This window comes from Tiliqua scincoides, chromosome 1 (assembly GCF_035046505.1).
Source record: "Tiliqua scincoides isolate rTilSci1 chromosome 1, rTilSci1.hap2, whole genome shotgun sequence".
Taxonomy (NCBI): domain Eukaryota; kingdom Metazoa; phylum Chordata; class Lepidosauria; order Squamata; family Scincidae; genus Tiliqua; species Tiliqua scincoides.
Window position 1 is genome coordinate 79,794,561 of NC_089821.1, and position 20,858 is coordinate 79,815,418.

At 43.2% G+C, this 20,858-nt stretch overlaps 1 protein-coding gene across 1 annotated transcript in view; it reads left to right on the forward strand.

Moving 5' to 3' along the window:
• Positions 1 to 18,512, forward strand: part of PDIA5 (protein disulfide isomerase family A member 5) — a 188,806-nt gene extending 170,294 nt beyond the window's left edge. The window contains exons 16-17 of the mRNA XM_066633209.1: positions 10,220 to 10,354; positions 17,027 to 18,512. Of these exons, the coding sequence (XP_066489306.1) occupies positions 10,220 to 10,354; positions 17,027 to 17,107 (216 nt within the window). The 3' untranslated portion in view covers positions 17,108 to 18,512. The remainder of the gene's footprint in view (positions 1 to 10,219; positions 10,355 to 17,026) is intronic.
• The last annotated feature ends 2,346 nt before the right edge of the window (positions 18,513 to 20,858 follow it).

Here is a 20,858-nt window from a genome sequence, read left to right on the forward strand (position 1 = left end):
TAGATTTAGACAGATTTTCTCTTTGCTTATTAAGGAAAGTTGATGGCAGCTGTAAGGGACTTTGAACAAACTTGGCTTTAACCCTCCCCTCCCTTCTTTCCTGCTTGATATTGGTTAAAAGGTGGCTATGTTTCATTATTCTATTGTTAGAGTTGCCTCCATGCAGGGCCCACTTCCCAATTCATGTAATTAAGACTCTTCTGAACCTTGCAAAATCTCGGCTCTCTCAGTGCCCAATCAGCCTGAACCATACTGATTCCTTCCTTCATCCCCTGCCTGCCTTCTGCCCCAGGAATGCTTCTCTTCCAGTATTCATTATACTCCCCTCACAGGTGTTTCCAGATCTAGTCCTACCTGTAGTTAATGTATTGTTCCTCTATACCTGCGTTTTTCAAACTCGCAGGGAGTTTGAATCCTGCAGTAAGTATTTGCGGGGGGGAGTCAGCGGCGCGATCCCCAGGATCACGCCACTCAGGGGGGCTGCAGGGGCTTGGTGGGCAAGTGGGCAAAACGGGAAGCGGAGCGCGATCACTCCACTCTCACTTTCCCTGACCAGAGGAGCCCTGCAGGTGCTCGCGCCTGGCTCCCCACAACCAGGGACGGCTGCTTCAGAGACTGGAGGATGCACCCCAGTTCATGTAGCCCAGTCAAAAGGGTAGAGGTGCGATCGCGCACCGCTTCCGGTTTAGCGCAGTGGGTCGCGATAGCTCCACTGTCACCTCCCTGACCCGGGGAGCCCTGCCGAAGGTTGTGCAGGGCTCCCTACATCCCTGGGGGGGCTGCAGGGGGCTTGGGCAAGTGCACCAAGCCCCTGCAGCCCCCCTGAGTTGCTTGATCCTGGGGATCGTGCCACTGCCTCCTCCCTGCCTCCTGGCTATTCCCGCCCCTTAAGGGGAAAGGGACCAGGACCCTCAGGCTGGGGCATCGCAATGCCCCAGTTTGAATACCACTGCTCTGGAAAAGTGGAAACAGGAAATGCTTCTGAAAGAGAAGCTATTTCTTAGGCAGTGTGGCAGTAGCCCTTCAGGTGGCAATAGGGATTCATAAGATTAAATGATACAAAAAATCCTTGCATATAGAAAATTACTATGGGAAGGGAAAGGAGTCTAAGATCTAAACTTCTCTCTGACATGTAGTTTTCAACAGACTTCCCCCCTCCAAAAAAAACAAACACATGATGATAAGCAGTTTATGGGGAGACTTAAGGAAGAGATAATGCCTTTGGTAGAATTAAGAGATGGGTGGCAGATTGGTTATAGATGGGGAAGCTGGATGTATTTTTGCTCAGCTGGATCAGGGTACTTCCTAGTGCCTTGCCGTCTAGGAAGTGGCTGTATGGGACCATCTAGTGGGGCCAACTTAGTGGCTATGTGATTATTTCTCTCTGGAAACTGTGGAACATCCTGGAGCTTTGTCCTTTTTTCATTGGATCCTTGATCCATGGAAATGTAGCCTGTGGTGGTTAGAAAAGTGCAGGGTTCACTGATCAACTACCTGTTTTGGGACAGTGGCCCCAAACCATTGGAAAATTAAATTTGTACATTGAAATCTGACTCATGATCATTTTATGACACCCCTAAGTGGAATACACTTAACTGATTAGATGCCACTTGGGCATCCAGAGGGGTGAGCTATTCTTGCTCAAGCAGCAAGTGGACATTATTATGGGTTATTAGCATAACCTAACAGGTGAGCTTGCATGGTGAGCAAGACTATGGAGGTTCTGAAATAGGGGAGGCCTGCCTGTATGCCACAGGGCAGCGTATGAGAGATCGGCAACAGCTCAAAGAAGGCAACAATTAAAAGATTAACAGAATGAACAAATAGAATCAAAAGGGAATGATTGTCCAGTTCTGTTAAGAACGCTGCTGTAGGTGTATGTGTAAATTTTACTGTGTGTCATCAAGAAGCTAGAGGTCATAACGGAATATTAAATGACATTTAATTATGGAACTGCAGCTCAATGATAGCCCAGAAGGCAAGAGAAGGGTATTATGAGCAAATTGTTTTAAAAGAAGCAGTGTAATGGTATTCTTAAATTTTAAATGGCATTAAATTTCCATTCAGTAGATTCTAGCCAGCAGTCACAATAAAATTAAAATAGAAAGCACCCATCTCGGTATTTAAAGAGAATTAAAATTGCAAATGACTTTTCTCACAGAATGAGGCTAGCAGGTGAAGTGAAGCAAATGTGTATTGATAAAAGTTGTGTTGGTAACCTTCAGTCTCGGAAGACTATGGTATCGCGCTCTGGATGGTGGTTCTGGAACAGCGTCTAGTGTGGCTGAAAAGTCCGATTCAGGAGTGACAATCCCTTCCACACTGGGAGCAAGTGTAGTGTGTCCCTGGTCTGTCTCCCTGGCTATGGGCCTTCCTTCTTTGCCTCTTTGCCTCAGACTGTTGGCCAAGTGTCTCTTCAAACTGGGAAAGGCCATGCTGCACAGCCTACCTCCAAGCGGGCTGCTCAGAGGCCAGGGTTTCCCACCTGTTGAGGTCCACTCCTAAGGCCTTCAGATCTCTCTTGCAGATGTCCTTGTATCGCAGCTGTGGTCTACCTGTAGAGCGCTTTCCTTGCACGAGTTCTCCATAGAGGAGATCCTTTGGGATCCAGCCATCATCCATTCTCACGACATGACCGAGCCAACGCAGGCGTCTCTGTTTCAGCAGTGCATACATGCTAGGGATTCCAGCTCGTTCCAGGACTGTGTTGTTTGGAACTCTGTCCTGCCAGGTGATGCCAAGGATGCGTCGGAGGCAGCGCATGTGGAATGCGTTCAGTTTCCTCTCCTGTTGTGAGCGAAGAGTCCATGACTCACTGCAGTACAGAAGTGTACTCAGGACGCAAGCTCTGTAGACCTGGATCTTGGTATGTTTCGTCAGCTTCTTGTTGGACCAGACTCTCTTTGTGAAGTGATGTTGCAATGCAAAATATGATTGTGCTAAAAAAGAAGGATCTGCAAAAGGAATAGGGCAAGGAAATGTGTAGATTTTAATGTTGATCAGGCCATCTCAGTCATAAAGTCCTGGTTTTAATGAGGTCTGATAAGGAAGGATGTAATAATATGGAGCATTTATATATTAGATTTCAGATGTTCACCTTTATCTCATTAATCCTAACACATGAATGGTAGGCCAATATCATGTCTATGGGCACAATCCTAACCAGGTCTACTCAGAGATATGTTCTATTTTGTTCAATGGGGCTTAGGAAAGTGTGGTTAGGATTGCAGCCTTTGTTTCAGAAAGTAGGCTTAGCTGATCGAAGAGTAGTTTGCTCAAGGTCTGAGTAAGTGCATACCTAAGATGGAATTTGCTCACACTCTTAACTACACAACACCAAGTCTCTAGAATCCAGCCATATAGCAATGCCGATATTGTTTGTGTGATACACCTTTGTTGTGGCTGCTAGTATTATGAAAAATACTTATATACAGCTTTTCAACAAGAGTTGTTCACAAAGTGGTTTTCATAGTAAAATAAATCAGTAAATGGTTTCCTGTCCCGAAAGGGCTCACAGTGACACCAGTAGCAGTCACTGGAAAAGATGCCATCGTTACGTGAAAATCCCCCTTTTTGCCTTTTAGCTGTGATTTTCTCTGTATCTGGTTATGTTATTATGAACTGTAATATCATGCAAGCTTAAACTGTTCTCCCAGCATACAGGCCACATTTCCAGGACTCTGGTCAAGCCACAAGCTCATGGTTACACAACCACCACCCCTCACAGTCACACATTATGCGAGGAAGTCTTGTGGCTTAATCCAATCACTGTTTAAGCATCTCTTACATTACTGTATGCAAATCTTGCGCCTGGAACTCTTTCCCTTCTTCCCCCCCTTCCCTTCTTCCCTTTTTCTCCCCTTTTCTCCCCATCTTTAGTTAGCAGCTGGGGTTGGCAGAACAGCGACCCCTAAAATCCTTTCCTACAACCCCCCTTCCTTATCTGTTTTCCTTGGATGCACCAAATACTCTTCACACGCAACCACCATGAAAGCTAGGTACATTGAATTCAAGTATTAGGACCAAGAAATATACACATCATTTTTCCATGTGCAGTATATTTACCTTTGTGCTTTTGTAATACTTTCAATAAAAGTTTATAGTTTTATCTTTCTCTCAGTCTCTTTAAGCAAAAAGGGAATTTCTCTGCATTACGCCGTCTTGTTATCCAGCCTACAATCCTAATGTTCCAATAAGGGCAGTGTAATAATTCCCCTAAACGAAACAGCCCTTTTGGTAACACCATGTTAGGAAGAAAGAGGGACAGTCGCTCTCCCCTGCTAAGAGGACACCACTTTAAAAAGTGCCTCTTTGCCCACTTAGCAACTGAGACCACACTCGTATCTACACTTACTTGGGAGTAAGCCCCATTGACTACAAGTAAATGAGATTTACTTCTGAGTAGACATGTATAGAATTCGGCTCTGAAACCTGTATCAGTCCACTAGAAGGGTGAAAACATATTCCTAAATCAGTTGAACTGTTTTTGTAACTTGATAGATGTGGACACATTTCCCCATCCCTGCTCAATTTCCATTGATAAGTGGAGATCATTTATTTGCACCATGTTTTTAGGCTACTATTTTTATTGTTCCTATTTATACTGCGTTTTCTGTTTATGCATCTGTTTCTTAGTGTTTTGATGTTTTTATTGCACTGCTAATTTTTTTAAATTGTGATCTTATTTTATGTTGTAAGACACCTTGAGCACTGCAATGCATTGTCAGGGGAAAGACAGGATAGAAATGGTTAAAATAAATAGGTCCTGTAAGGCCTGTATGGTATAGTGGATGGTAGTTGACTTGGACTGGGGAGAGTCCTATCTCCACTAAACCATAAACCTGTATGGGTTGCAAGTTACTATCTCAAAGCATAGGTGGTCTCTTAGGGTTGTAGTGCAGATAAAATGAGATTTCCCTATGTAATGTGTACTAACCCAAGCACATTGGGAGAAAGGTTGGATTCAAGTATGCTAAATAAATAAGGTAATTTGTAACTTAAGAGCTGTATAATTCTCTAGGTCAGTGGTTCTCACACAGTTAGCACTGGGACCCACTTTTTAGAATAAGAATCTGTCAGGACCCACCGGAAGTGATGTCATGATCGAAAGTGACATCATCAAGCAGGAAAATTTTTAACAATCCTAGGCTGCAATCCTATCCACACTTACCCAGGAGTAAATCCCATTTACTAACATTGTTAAAAGAAAATACTTAGTAGCTTGTTAAAAGTACAGGTCTATAACATTTCCCCAAATGCAGTCACATACCATGGGAGCATTAAGTCTACTATATTAAAATAAAATATTGAAATGAACGGGGACCCACCTGAAATTGTTTCACGACCCACCTAGTGAGTTCCAACCCATAGTTTGAGAAACACTGCTCTAGGTGCTCTGTCTGATATAGTGAAATTGCTTGTCGTGTGCATCTATAACTCTTCTAGTTTAAGTGACATGCGACTTTTCTATTTTGTTAGTCTCCAAGCTGTTTACCTTCCATATAAAATATATAATTTTTGAGTAAAAGAACCTTCAAACATAGTGTTTATTAATAACTAGTAAGAATTTATGAAGTCAGACTTTCTTTGTGCACATATTTGCACTACAATATTTTGAAATTGTATTGTTCTACAGAGTAGCTTGTCTTTTTCACTTCAGGGTGTTTAGCTTGGGGCAGGTTTGGTTTGGGCACCTGTGTATTGTGAAGTTCTGTCCTATGGAACTTTTAGATAAAACAGATGAGAAGAGTACTGGTGTGCACCGAAATAGCTGATGGCAACAGTATACTATTTGACCCAATGACTTAATCACTCCAATGGCAGTGACCCCAATAGCCTTTTCAACACCCTCCTCTTCAGAAATGCCAAAACACCCTCTTGTGACACACATGCCCTGGATATTTTACAGATGTCCAATAAAACTGACACTTACCTATGCAGATGTTTAATCTCTGTCTAGCACTTGAAATCTTTCCTTGTATTCATCCAATGTTTTGTCAAAGACAATTATATTCTCCAAACAAACCAAAATTTGAAAGTAATTGATATCTTCTGCTACTCATTCCATTAAATGCTGGAACATAGAGAGTGCCCTGAAATTCCTTGGAACATGTGTTCAAACTGATAAAATTCAAGAGGGAAAGTAAAAACTGTCTTTGTCATTTTGTCCAAGTTGAATATGGTAACAGCCACTTCTGAGAACTTCTGAGCCACAGTCTATAAACTATTAGCTCCCAGAGAACAATCAAAAGATCTTGAATGGTGTATTGATTTAAAAGTCCATAGTAAATACAAAGCATCACTGTTCCATTTTTTTCCCTTGCAACCTCTATTGGTGATACCACCAATCCTTTATTGCCAAGATTTATGATTCTTAGATATGGTTTCAGAAATCATTCAGTTTGGAAAGTTCAATATTTTTTCTAGGTTGTTCTCTGAAAAGTCTTCTGTCTTTTACACAGCAGTTTTATGCATGCCTACTCAGAAGTAAGCCCCATTAAATTCAATGAGGCTTAATCCCATGTAAGTGTGCATAGGATTGCATCCTTATCTTTGGTGCACTCCATTTCTCTTTCATGCAAAGAAAACACTTTAGGCCTTTGGCAAAGCTTGATTCTAAGTCTCGCCCCTTCTCATGTGTTGCGGAATTGGTGAAGTCAAATGTTTCAGGGTCTATTTGGGGTTTGAGCACAAAACTTCAATATGTTGTGTTTCATACGGCTTTACCAGTTGTTAACCAGACCCTAATGTGGCATTACGGTCTGTCCTATTATCTGCACTCACAGTGGCGAATATCTTCTGATTCAAAAACATTTTGTTACAGGACTGTAACCAATTGTGAGATTGCCTTATTTGATAGACTTAGGGTGCAGTCCAGAAAAGTTAATGGGTCAGTGCAAGTCCCTTGCACCAGCTCAGGAGGGTTGCAAACATGCTGTAAAGCACATTTGCGCCTCCTTGTGAGTGAGCAAGGCCAGCGCGCGGAGGCTGGAACAAGCCTCTGCGCAGACAGAGGCACTGAGTCTTGCGTTGGCCAAGCTCAGCTGACTCTGGGGTGGTGGGGAGGAGGCAGGAGGAAGGTTGTTCAAGGCGGGGCAAGGGCAGGTTGTGGGCGGCCCCAGGGATGGGCAGGTGGGGAACAGAAGACAGGGCTGGGATCCAGCCCCCGTTCCTGGGGAGTTCAGAAAGGTTTCATGCCACTCCACTCTCCTCAGACTTGTGCCACCTCAGGAGGTGGTGCAAGTCCTGAGGAGACCCATAGGGACCAGGGTGCCTTACCCAGAGGTAAGGGGAAAAGTTTCTCCTTACCTCTGGCTGAGCCACTTTGGGGCCCTATCCTGCGCTGGATACAGCACAAGACTCTTGGCTTACCTGTTCCAGCGTAGGATAGGATGGCACCCTTTGCCATCCTCACACCATAAGTCTTGCATCACTTGTGACAGTTTTCAGAAATGGGAATAAATCTTTCCACTCCTGCAAAAACATTGCTCTCTCGTCCTGTCTCAGCCCCAAGAATAAAGCATGGTTCCCACAGGCTTAATTCAGGCTTCCTAATAAAATCAGATCCAATCCTTTTGTAGGCTTCAGCACAAAGGGTGTGCATTTTTATTTAGGACAGAGAGTTCTTTCCTGCCTTCTGTCTGCATACGGTTCCCAGTACTTTAAATACATTTGAATTGTTCTGCAGGTATTTCAGAGCTTCCTTCTAGGTCAAGAGAGATTGAAGCTGTCATATCTTTAACTTTTTTCATATCTACTGCTTCCTCTGGAAACTCCAGGATAACCACCACATACTCTTTACAGGAATATTCTTTATTTAGACCAGCGGTTGCCAAACTCATGACTGCTGCGTAGCATAAGAATGGTCCCTGTTTGGGCCAGCACTTACCGTTCTGCCACATGGCTCACAAGAAGCTCCTCTGATCTCCATTGTATTATGCTCTGGGTAGTCATGTCTCTAGCCAACTGTCCCAGCAGACTTTGCACATAGATTTCCAGGCAGACGCAAATGTGCAGAGAGTCACACAATGGAGATCAGAGATGGTTCTTTTGAGCAGCGCTGCTGAACGGTAAGCGCTGCTCACAGTGGGGGGTGGGGTTTCAGCGTTGCAGCAGATCCAGCCCACAGGCTGTGGTTTGGTGAAAGCTGATTTAGACCACAGAATCCTAATCCCTCCAAAGGCAGAATAGAGGAAGATGTTTAAGCTTTTGCTCATAAAGTGATAAAAATTGTCTCTTGGGATCCAGTTTCAATTCTGTCATTTCCTCAGTTACCTCCACACATGGATCTTCCAGCCCTAGGAGCTTCTGAATGACATCTGACTTGAAGCTTGTCACTGTTGGGGACTTTTGAAAGGTCCTTCCAGATCCTTCTCTTATTTCCTGACTTTAACCACCAAGTCGCTTTAAACTCTTGGAAAACTAAAGATCAATTCTCTTTATTAAAGTGTCAAGCTTGCAACAAAATATCATCTCAATTCTCCACTCTAACATTTTTGGAATATTTGACCTCAGTGACATCACCTCAGGTGATGCTCCTTCCTCTTTAAAATTTGCTGAAAGGGCAACTTTACTTTGCATCATTGCAACTTGCTGTATTAACTTCTTCACCTGTTTTGTGAACTCTGTCTCTTCTCACAAAACAACCAACAACCAGGGTTGTTGGTACACAGTTTATGGAACACATCCAATGCGGAAACTTTAAGACTTTGCGTGTTCTTTTCTTTGCTTCCAGAATCTGCCACTCATTCATTATTTCTGTTGCATGCTGAAATTGAGCATCAAAGTTCTCTTCTCTGAAGCCTGCAAGTGTATTTCCAGAGAAATAGCATAGTTTGTGGTGTGGGGTAGCTTCCCAAAGCCTCTACCTATTCCTCAGATCCTGAAGGATTTGGGAAATCCTTTGTGGGGAGATTTAATAACCCCGGCAGTGCCTCTTCTACCCATATTCACTAAGAAACTTTCCAGTTTTTTATGGTCTTCTGTCTCAATTTTATATACCTTTTTAACAATGAAAAACTTTAAAAAAATGAAAAGTATCCCAGATGTGCCCTCACAAATATAACCCCACTTGGGTTAGCAAATTGGTAATATTCAATGTGTATAGGTAAAAATGGCACAAACCCTAGTCTAAATTCTAAAGAAAATATTCGCCAAATAAAGAAAACATCCTTTACTTTAAAATAACTTATCAGGAAATAGAGCAAATTAATTATCAACAATAGCACATGTTCACATCTTCATATAGTATCTATCTATTTGCACAATTCTTTTTCCTTATGTCCACTGGAAGAGATTGTTCCCACTTTTCAGCCCTCTGAAATTTCTTCTCAGCTGTCTTATTAGCTGTTATAAACCCCTTTTCCACCAACTGATTGTTTTTCCAACTATAATTCCAACAGCTTTCTAATCTCTCAGCCCCTCCCATTGTGTACAAGTTGGCAAGTGATGCCACTTCAGTAAGATAGTCAATTGTCTAAATCAGGGGTCCCCAAACCCCGGCCCAGGGGCCAGATGCAGCCCGTAGCAAGCCTCTTTCCGGCCTACAGCCAACCTCTTGTCCCCTGAGAGCCTCTGGCTCACTCAACTGAACATAACCAGAACTGTGCTCTGATTGTGTCTGGAGGCTGTTCTGAGGGCCAGAGAGGTTGAATGAATGAGCCCATTTATTCACTCATCTAAGTTCCATCTCTGATTTATTTATTTAAATTTTATATTTAAATTTTTTTTCCAGCCCTCCACACCATGCCAGATATTTGATGCGGCCCTCTGGCCAAAAAGTTTGGAGACCCCTGGTCTAAATGCCTAGAAATTTGGATCAGAATCTGAACCAGTGCAAATGGGTAGTCCCATGCATGGAGGCTTTTAAGTTCATCTGTCCACCCCTTGCTGTGGCAGCTCTCTAAGTTTGAAAAGCTGCCATCTGGAGGGGCACCCCATGAGGTATGAGGTGTATTGCTCTAAAGAGGTTTTTCCCTTTCCACGTGCACAAGTGGAAGAACCTTTTGCTTCCATATGGGAGGGGCAAAGGGACCCTGCCCGTAATTATTGGCTATGTACAAAAGTGGAACTCAACAGTCTAGTGTGGACTGATGCATAGTTATCTAGAAAGTATTTTCAAGACTTTTGGCTTGTATACTATTGCAAATGTTCAGTTTTTAAATGCCCTTGAGCTCCTTTTAGCTATATGATGGCTAATCTGTTTTCCTTTGTGTATTAGATTGCCTATGCTGCAGTGGACTGTGCCAAAGAACAAAACCATGACCTTTGCAAGCAGGAAGGTGTGGATGGTTACCCAACCTTTAACTACTACAACTATGGAAAATTTGTAGAAAAGTATAATGGAGACAGAGGGGTAAGTGAATGGCAAAATTCTAAATGGTGCCACAAAATTGTGTTGTCCTTTCAAGGAATTTCAGCTGTTGTCAGTGTGACCAAGAACAACAACAAGAAAAGGCCGGCAATTTGCAGGTGTTGAATCCTTCTGTTAGCTAATTCACGTAACTCTGTCACCTCACTCCACACAAGATTTTGTCAGGTGGGGCCAGCTCAGTCTGCAGGCAAATTTTGAAGCCTTCTTTATAAAACATTTTGAGTAAATGCAGCATTAGTGAAAACTGAAAGTTTGCCAGTTCTTGACATCTAGCCTGTGTAGTGTGGAAGAAATTTAGCAGCCCAATCCTGAGCTGGCTCCCACCAGCAGAACAGGCACGTGCACAGCTGCAAGCATGCCATAAAGCATTTTGCCACTGTGCAGAGGCCAGCACCGTTGATGGCCTTCACCGGCAGGTCTCACCAGTGCTAGAGCTGTGCCTACTGCCTGGAGTAAGTGAACTGGGGGGTGGTGAAACTGGGTGGGGGGAGGATGGCCCAGGGGGTGGCTCAGGCCCGGAATGGAGGCGGGGGCAGCAGCAGATGACAACAGATTGCCTTTTTTGTTCTTGAGCTGTGACCTTCCTGAGACTAGGAGTGAGGAGACCAAACCACCTGCTATTCAGTTCTTCAAAATTTTGGCCTGACGTTAAAACAGACAAACAACCCTTCTTTTGATCAGTTGTGCCCTTTAGGTTGTGATCTTGAGTCTTCTTCCTGCTGAAGTTATGCAGGAATTGATTTATGCGTTTTCAGAAGTTCATCCAGAGAAGGCTTGTCACTGTGCTGTGATCTTAAAATTGAAGAGAAAAAAATGTACTTGATATGCCCAGTTTAAAGCCTCTAGGTTGGTGATTGCTTTGCAGTTAGCAGTTGTCTGAAGAAGATGCAGAGCTTAAAGCGAAAAATGATTTGCAGCCCAATCCTGAGCTGCCTGGGGCACAGGGCTGCAGTGGCGCCGAAAATGGCTGCCGCCACATCCTGCACGCTCCGGGCAGCCGCCAGCGGCTCCTCCCTTTCCCTTGGTAAAGTGAGTAGCCCCACAATGGGGCTACTCAATTCACCGCCAACCCAAAGGTCAGTGGTGGATCGAGAACCTCCATGTCGGGCGGTGAGCCTGACATGGAGGTTCTGGATCTAGTGGAGCTTTCCACTGGTCCCACCTCCCTCCCTCCCTCCCCCCCTTGGAACGCCTTCTCCCCACCTCCCACCTCTCCTTAACGCCTCCTTCCCACCCTCCACCCGCCTCTCCCCTTCCCGTAATGCCTCCTCCCCGCCTCCCCCCACACCTCTTCTTACCTCTATGCTGCTTGACAGTCTGCTGCGTGGCAGAGCTCAGGTGGCTGCCCGGAAGAGCTCCGGTGGCTGCCAGTGTCGGCCAGCGCTGGGCTAACCCTGGCATTCATCCAGTGCTAGGACCCGCAAATGTCCCTTGCAGCTCGTTTGCAACAGTGCGCACCGCTGGTAAGCCGGCACGAACTGTTCAGGATTGGGCCCTTGCTGTCTTAATGCAGCCAGTAATAGTTTTTGAGGAATGTTTGATTGGAAGGTCACTGCTGCAGGTATAAAACACATGGAAGGACCTGTGTTAAAGTCCTGAGAGTCTTTGTCCACCTTTATTGCAGAGTGTTCATGTGGGAATTCTGCTGGAATAGCGTCAATACAACTTGGACCTTGGTGAACAACACCAAACCACAAGCTTGTGTCATGGATACAATGTTCTGCTTAGCATTTTGAATAAAAATAAACATCAGCAAATTGAGTTTTAGCCATAGCATCCCTTTGACTTTGTAATTGCCCTTATAAAAGGTGACAGGATTATGATAATGACAGATCCCATTTGTTTGTTGGCTGAGGCAGAACCAAATGTGCATGTTTTTTTCAAAATCACCTTTAAAAAAACCTGACTGTTCTAGTGTAAAGCTGTGCTTTTCATTACTTATTATCTGAATTACATAGAGTGCCCTCTCCGTTTTTCCAGTAACAAATGGAGGGTTGTCTCCCTTTATTCAGTGGGAATGAATGTGTTCAGAGGGGAAAATATCACTTCCAAGCACTCACTAGAGTTCTTGTTAAATCCTTTCTTCAGTTTAGATATTTCCATTTGTGATTGGCAATGTGCCCTTTCACCTATCCCTTCTTTCTAGTTTGGTATCTGTGTTAGCTTTGTAAAATCATGTTCACCTTGTTGCACAGTACATTCAGTGCTACATTTGGTCAATCTGAAAGCTGTCTCTGAAAACTGAAATTAATTTTTGGAAGCTTCTGTTGACCAATCTGAGGCCCACGGAGGTAGTGGCGTCCCAGTGCGCAATACCAGTGTGTCACTGCTCCATGTAGTGGGCGGGGCAACACCCCAGGTGGTGGGCGTGGGGATGTACCATCACTCCACCCCCACTGGTTTTTTTGGCTGTACCTTCTGATAGAACAAATATAAAACTTGTTCTGCATGAAATTACGCATTGATTGATATATAGCATGATGGTATTATTCCTCCAAACTATGATTTTAGTCACTAGTGGTGTCACACCCACCCCTAGGGTGTCAACTTACTAACATCTTATTGCAGCAGTTCTCAAAATTTTAGCACTGGGACCCACTTTTTAGAATGACAATCTGTCCAAAACCCATCAGAAGTGATGTCATGGTGGAAGTGACATCATCAGGCAAATTAAAAGTAAATAACTAAAGTAAAACAAATAAATAAGGGGAAGCCAGCCCTGTTCCACCAAGTGAATTTCCTCTGTAGCCTGCCTCCAATAACACCTCCCCTCTGAAATCAGTAAGGTTTTCAGCCCTACCCAGTGCCCAGTTCAATTTAAGAACCTCTGTTTAAACCAGATCACTGTCAGGATCCACCTGGCTTTGCAAGTCTCAAAAAAGTTCACCTTATAAGCTGAAGCCTCTGTTTTGATCCTTTTTCGTGGGGGGGAAGCTGCCTTCTGGAGCATTTGTTGAGCTCCAGTTTCATCAGATCAGGACCATTCTGGTGGCTTCACATTCCCCTTTGCCTGACCTGACCCCCAGCCAAGGCATGTTTGCTTACTCATGAGCAAATGCAACCATGAAGCTTAGTTTCATTTTCCATAGGCTCAATACATTTGTCTGCTTGGAGGGAGGGACTTCCTTCTCAGTTGTTTTTAGGGGCTGCATTCATTGGATCAGGACCATTCTGATATTGTTGGATTCCTCACAGCCTACCCTTTCCGACAGACTAAGGCAGGTTTGCCTACTCACCAGTAAACATGCAATACGGCTCGGTTTCACTTTCCATGCATTTTTTGTTCTCCAGGCTTTTGGCCATAACTTTTGATAGAAAGGCGATATTTCACTCCAGTTTTTTGCATTGCATTCTGATGGACATTCTGCATCTAATGGTATATAACATGACAGTATTACTCCTAACCACCGCAATTTTAGCATGTCAGCCCCCCCCCCCCCTGCGCATCACCCGGTGCGGCCTGCACCACCTGCACTCCCCTAACGACGCCACTGTGCTGAGACCAGTGGAGTCAGTTGCTGGCCCAGTATGACCCAGAAGAAGCCTCTGGAGTCTCCCAGCTACCAGCTGAACCAGCACCCTTGCCTTCCAGAATGGCTTCAATGTGAAGCCCACCAAGCGACCCATCTTACAAGGGCTCATTACCCACCAGTGGGTTTTCCACTTTGGTTTCTTGCTAGACCAGGGTTTCCCAGAGAGCTACTTCAGGTACATTTGGGCTTGTTTCTGGTCAATACGATTATTTACTTTCTCTTTGAACCACAGGCCCCCATTCTGGAGTTTCAAAAGCAATTTGCTTTGTACTGATAGATGCTGTTCATGAAACATAGGCCTGCCTGCCCCTGAGCTGATGCACAGAATAAATTGTGTGGTTCTTTATGTCCTGTCTTGTCTGTCAACACTGCTGTGAGCATAGAAAAAACTCAGCTACCAAAGCAATGTAGGATCACTGTGAAAAAAGGGGCCTGCTGAACATGTCCTGAAGCAGAGCTGTTTAGAAAGTTCATTTAATTGTATGTGTATCCATCTCACTAGTTGGTTTGGGTATTAAATATTTTGTTAAAGTAGAGAAAGAAGCATCACACACGGCTTCACTGGGCTGGATAATACGTTTTGGATAACACTTGTAATAGCAGGTACATTGCTAATCAAAAGCTAGTTCTTTTGAGTGTTTACTAGAATCTCAAATTTCACAACCGGTGATGCGTGACATTTCAAATTAAAATTGACAGATGCAGCAGACAAAATAACAGTGGCTCCATTCCCACTACATCATGTGTCCAAATAGATCGGCTGAGTTGTCAGGTCTAATCTAAAGCCCTCTAAAATTAATGGAAAAACTTGCGGACTTCTGTGGTGGTTTGGCTCAACTCTCGCTGTTTGGGGACATGACTTCATGGTTTTGATCACTTGCGAGGAGGCAGTGTGCCTGCTGGTTCTGAGCTGCCAAACTGCCACAGATGTGGCAAAACACAGTATACTACCACTTGTTCCTGACAGTTTTCAGGATATGGTAACTTCCAGTCTCAACCAGATGGAGGAGCTTTCATGAGACCATTTTGACACCTTGGAATTGAAGGGAAACTTCTCCTGAAAGCAATTTGTACCTGTTCTGCCAGACTCCCAATCCAAGCCTCACTTAGGGAACTTATGCCCATTCTAAGCTAAATAGCCCCCCTTTCATTCCCAAACAATGACCCCAGGTCTCTTCTGCAGTACTGCTAGACTCCACCACCAGGGTAGCTTGCCTGTTTAAACTGCAGGGACCCAGTTCCTAAGGCAGCAGTCCTTCTAGGTATAGCAGCACACCTCAGCTTCCCACAGCCTGTTCAAGTAACCCTTTAGTCAATGAGCCAGATAATCAATTAGCCAGAAGTTCAGTCCACAAGGCAGAGCCGTAAGTCAACAGTCCAGTAGGTCCATTAACCACAAAGTCAGTCAGAGTATCCAGGCCAAAATCCAGAGTCAATAAGCCAAGTCACAGTCCAAGGTCAGATTCCAAAGTCAGTCAGCATTGCGAAGCCAGAGTCAGCCTCCAACCTGCACTCCTTCTACAATCCCTTCCTGCCTCCGGTGCTCCTTATATCCCTAGGGACCTAATTGCCTCTAGTGGCTGCAGCTGTGCAGCACACCCTTTGCTGAAAGTCCAGGCCTTAACTCTTAAAGGGGCCACTGCAGACACCACATTCTACCTCCTCGCCAGATCTTCCGCGATTCCAATACAACCTCAAAAAGGTTATGTTCTATGGCAGGAGGACTTACTGCCACCTGCAGAATCAGCAGAAGAAAGGAGAACATGTGTATAAGGGGATTCAGTATTTTGGTACTGCAAGTAGCAAGGTATGTTGCAGGGAATGCCCAGGCCCTGAGTATGCTGCTCCAGCCCGCCTCAAAAAGGAGCCTGGTGGTGCTGTTCAGGACTTACATGTTTGAGAGAGGGACAAGGGAAAAATATGCTCTTTTCTGTTTTTAGGGCTTGCCCTGGTATGCCTTGTAGAAATAGTGGGTCAGGTTTGGGGGTATCTGCCAACCCTGAACCTAAGTGCTAAGATGGTAATAGTTCTGGTGCTCAGAAAAAAGAAATTGCCTATCTTTTCTTTCCTGCTCCTGAAATATTCCTGTATAGTTCAGGGAGGATAATGTTTGCACTCACAATATGTGCCCCACATCACTTCCAGATATTTATAATAAGGTATTGGGGCCTTGAAGGCCAATTTCCCTCCCTTATCCTTTCTTTTCCCTTTCAGCTGAGTTCTTCAATATTCTGTGATTCAACTGCTTTCTATCATAGATTATATTTACAGCCTCTCAGTCTTCTTGTTCCTTTAGACTTTTGTTGTTGTTGTTGTTATAGCTACCTGTTGAAAACAATGGAGAAATTCAGCATTGCTATGATCCGGTGACAGGAGTAGCACTTTAGTTTAACAAAAGCTAGTGGCAAAAATGGGAGTTCCCTCTCTCCAGACAATAAGATGCATTATAAAAATTGCTTATCTCTATGTTTTCAATGTTCTGTAAAGTCTTAGAAGCTCACAGGGCCATTTTCATTTTGTGGATCTTTAGTTCTGCATTTCTAGCAATTTCCCCCAAGTATGTGGAAACCACTACCATTTTACTTCCAGTTTGATAGGTGCTCAACCACCTGAGTTTGCATTTCAGATATTAGTGATGAAATAAAATAAACAAGGTTTTGGACAGCATGGGCATACTACTCTGAGCAACCAGGGTGGTTCAGCTTTCAGTGAAGGAGGCAGGAGGAGTTTTGAAAAATGGATTTGGAAACTGAGGAGGATGTTAGGAAAGGAGCTGGGAATTAAGATCAGCTGCTGATTCAACTGGCTAACGTAAGTCATGCCTCAACAAGGAGTGAAGTGACAACGGTACTGTGAACCCAGTCTCCTCACATTTGCCTTCTACTATGACCTCCTATCCAAAGCAACCATAACCAAAATGGGGCTTTTACTTGAGGTAAGGGGCAGTTTGTGGATAAATGTCCTGTTCCCTATCTAGGTGTACCACAAGTTTTCTCTTTGTTTTACTTCCCTCTTCACTTTATGCTTTGTGTATCGATTCACTTTGTATAGCTTGTATATTGTGCAATCCTAGATTCCAGTTTATATGTGCAACTAATTTTCTTTTTTTCTCTCATTGTAGGAATCTGGATTTTCCATTTTCATGCGGACTCTCAGAGAACGAGACCATGAAAAAATAGGGAGGAGGCAAGACGAGTTGTAACTTCTGCCTCCAAAAACTATTTCAACTGCACTGTGAATGGTCTCAGGGCCAGAGTGATACAATACCTGAGATTTCACATATTTGAAAAATAGAGACTTTTTTAAAAACCAATAGCCATTGCCATTTTGTACACATTTGAGATAAAGTGAAATCATTTGGTTTTGAAGAACAAATGATATCATTGTTGCCATATTCTGTAATGGAAAACCAACAAAAATAGAACTGTTCTCACCATTTGATGCACCTATGCCCATTGATACTCCTATGCAATCTTTTTTGTAATCTGTAGGTTTGATAGTGATTTCCTTTGATAAAGTAAACTTCTGCATTTTTAATTTTCAAAGAATATGTTCTGTGAAATGGCTTTTGAATAAAGAGGGAGAGGTGAGGGGTTAAAGTAAGATGTAGAGGCATCCCCCTGAAGCGAGATCCATTGAAACTAGTGGAAACTGTGAAAAAGAATGTTGTGGTCCTAATGGATTCTGCTCTCAAGTGCAGTTGTAGGGTATGAGTGCACGGTTACTTCAGGAACCTGATGTGCTTATGAAGTGCACTTTTGATCCTAAGAGTATGCATGTAGGTGGAAGATGGGACAGCTTCAGGAATAAGGCAGGGTTACAGTCTGAATAGCAGATTTGCCACAAATCACCCAAGTGATTGGGAGGAATTGGGGGAGGGGGCTTACCTTTATTCCCTGAAAATGCATGGACTAGTTGTGCCAAACTGGAAATATGTCATGACGAGGACATGCTTTTACAGTCTTACGAAAAGTTACACCTTTTTTTTCCTAGAGAGATTGGGGACTAATTTTTAAGGTGCTCAGGGATAATAAGGAAACAATGAAGAAGCATTGGCCATTTCAGATCTTAAGTGACTGTAGTGGTGTCTTTTTTTTTCCTTTTTAAAATATGCCGTACCTGAACTGTTTACATATCTTTATAGAATGTATGGGTGGTTCCAAACAAATGTCTCTATGACCAGCACATATCAAGCACCGAATGAGTCTCAGTGTCTGTGTTTGCATTTATGTTGTCAAATGCTCCTGTAAACATAGGGGTGGTGTAGTACAGGTGTACGGTTCAACTTCTTAATTTATGATCCGACCATACGAACTGCATATTTGCTAAGCATTCCGTTCAACTGTGTGTTCGATAGAGGCAGTGATATTTTTGATATGAAAAAAAATCATGCAACAAAATTGTTTACGTTCCAAAGGCTTGTTTGTGCGTGTTGAATATAAAAAAAATAATTTTTTAGAATTCTATAGAAGCAGTTTGTGCTTTTTAAAATGATTTGTTTAGCCTGGTCAGTGGTGTAAGACAATACAGCATTACTAGAACTAGCTTTTACAAGTGCATAATTGTGTGCTGATTCTGTGAGGTGAGGATGATTTGGACATTGTGTTTTCACTGATTTTATAATTTTTTTTAATTTTAATTTGATCAAAAAATAAAAGCTTGAAAAGACATTTTAGTCACTCCTTTTGTTCTACAATTTGTGTACTAGATTGCCTGCAAGCTGTGCTGCTAGTTAGAAAGTCCTGCCCATGCAGTAAGCTATTGGGGAAACATTTGGGGGGCTGGAGGCAAACATCCCCATTCTCTCTCTCTCCATCTTTCTCAGTTCTCTGTACAGAAGAACAAAAGACTCATTACCTTTTGTAGTATTGGTGCTGTCTTGCTGATTTCTCCATGGGGAGTGATATGTTAGTTCCTCTGCTCCATCTGGTGGAGATCATGGAGAAGTCAGGAAAAGAAAAACACAGTGCTTCTGCTGGAGAATATCTTTTGTCAGTGTGATACAAGTTGCAAAAGAATTCACCTCTGCATTATGTTAAAAAGGGAACAGGTAGGCCCACTGGGTAACTCACACTTGGCACTCCTCACAACCTTGTAAAAGCTTGCCTCTGAAGAACAGATTCAGCTTGAGGGAATCACCTACAGTGTATCAGGGATTTTTCTTCTTTCATAAAGTGTCAACACCATCCAACAGAATCATTGCCTTTTGTCTCAGACACTTGCTCTACAAACTAATCACCTTGCTACAGTTCATATAGCATATATGGAAAAGGAAGGGTTGGTAGTGCAGCTGTGAACCCATGGTTAGTTGGCTGTCTTGTATGAATATCCCTGCAAGCTCATGAACAAAGCCAGAGGTAGCACTGGTATCTTTGTAGATACTGGTAGCCAGAGTATCTTTGGTGGAGAATCTCTGTCCACTGCATCTCTGCCCACTTCTAGTTTGACTTAGATGTTGTTGGTGCTGTGTCAGATTCCATGTTGATTCTTTTTTCTTTAACGCGTCTTAAGTCGTGATATGGTTCTCCCCCTCTGTCTTTCCTCAAATGCTTACTAGCAACAGGGTCTTCTGTCCTGCATTGCTGAGCTGTTCAAAAACAGAATGGTCTTTTCAGATTACTGAAGGCAACTTAAGAGCACAAGTCTATGCATATACTGTATACTCAGAAGTTTGGTTGGATTGTTCTTTGCCAGATAAATGTAATCTTGTCAGTTTCAGTTTCAGTACCTTTATTGGCATACAGTTAAAAGAACATTAAACACTTTCATACAGCTAATAATAAAAAAAAGTTTGCTTATAACATAACACACCAACTTGCAATTAACTCCTGAAATTCAGAGACTTCAAAGAAATGGGGGCACGCTTCAGGTTAGACGCCACAATTTGCGAAATAAATGTGGCTATCTGGGAAATGGTGTTAGGGTCAGTCTTGTCTGTGTGCGTTTCTTCTGACCCCTTGCTCCTTAAATGAAACACTAATTCATAGAACAGTGCACTTTTGTGCTGTTTAGGAGCTGTGGGAGGAGACCTCACAGGAATTCCCACTCCATTTTTCATTTTCAATGCAGTTTCTGCTTTCCCCTGGCCCAATTAATACTCCATCGTATTTGGCACTCATTAATCTGCTGGAGCCCTTACTATGTAATCAGTGAATGATGATAGGCTGATTTGCCTTGTGTGGTAGCAGGCTTGTTAACCATAACATTTATCTAAGCAATGGTTCCATGCCAAACAGATTCTTTTATGCGGCTGCAGAAACTTTCCCATTGGCCAGACAATTAGCTGTCTGGAAAATGACTAGTTTTGTGGTCTCCAACATGTGGGTAAATCTCATCCTGTATAGGAGGACATTAAGAAACAATATACACCATGAAAAAAGATTGAGGTAGGTTTACACCTCATCCCATCTAATGGGTCTGGAGCAGTATATTACCATGAGAGCCAGGATGGTGTTGTGGTTCAGGAGTTGAACTTGGAAGATCCAGATTCAAATTCCCATTCAGCCATGAAGTTTCCTAGGTAACCTTGAGCTAGTCACTATCTCTCAGCCTTACCTACCTCACAGGGTTGTTGTGAGGACAAGAGGAGAGGAACTATGTACATCACTGAGCTCCTTGAATGAAGGGTGGTATAAAAATATGAAAAATAAATAAATCCCATACAATGTCTATTCACACACTAAAATTAAAAGAGTCACATAGACTCAACATTTTGCTGATATCTGCTTATTCAGCAAATAAAAGTTCTCTAAAATAAACCATTGAGTCTGATATTACACTGTACTTTTGCAAGTTCCTAGGGGATGGAAATTCCAGTCTGAATGAATGAATTTGTCTTTTTGTGACCTCATGATAAGCCCCTGGGACTCCAAATGGAAGGATTGCTAACTGATCAGATTCACCTGCCCTGCTTGAACTTCATTTGCTTTGCCAGTTGCTAGAAGAATATAAAA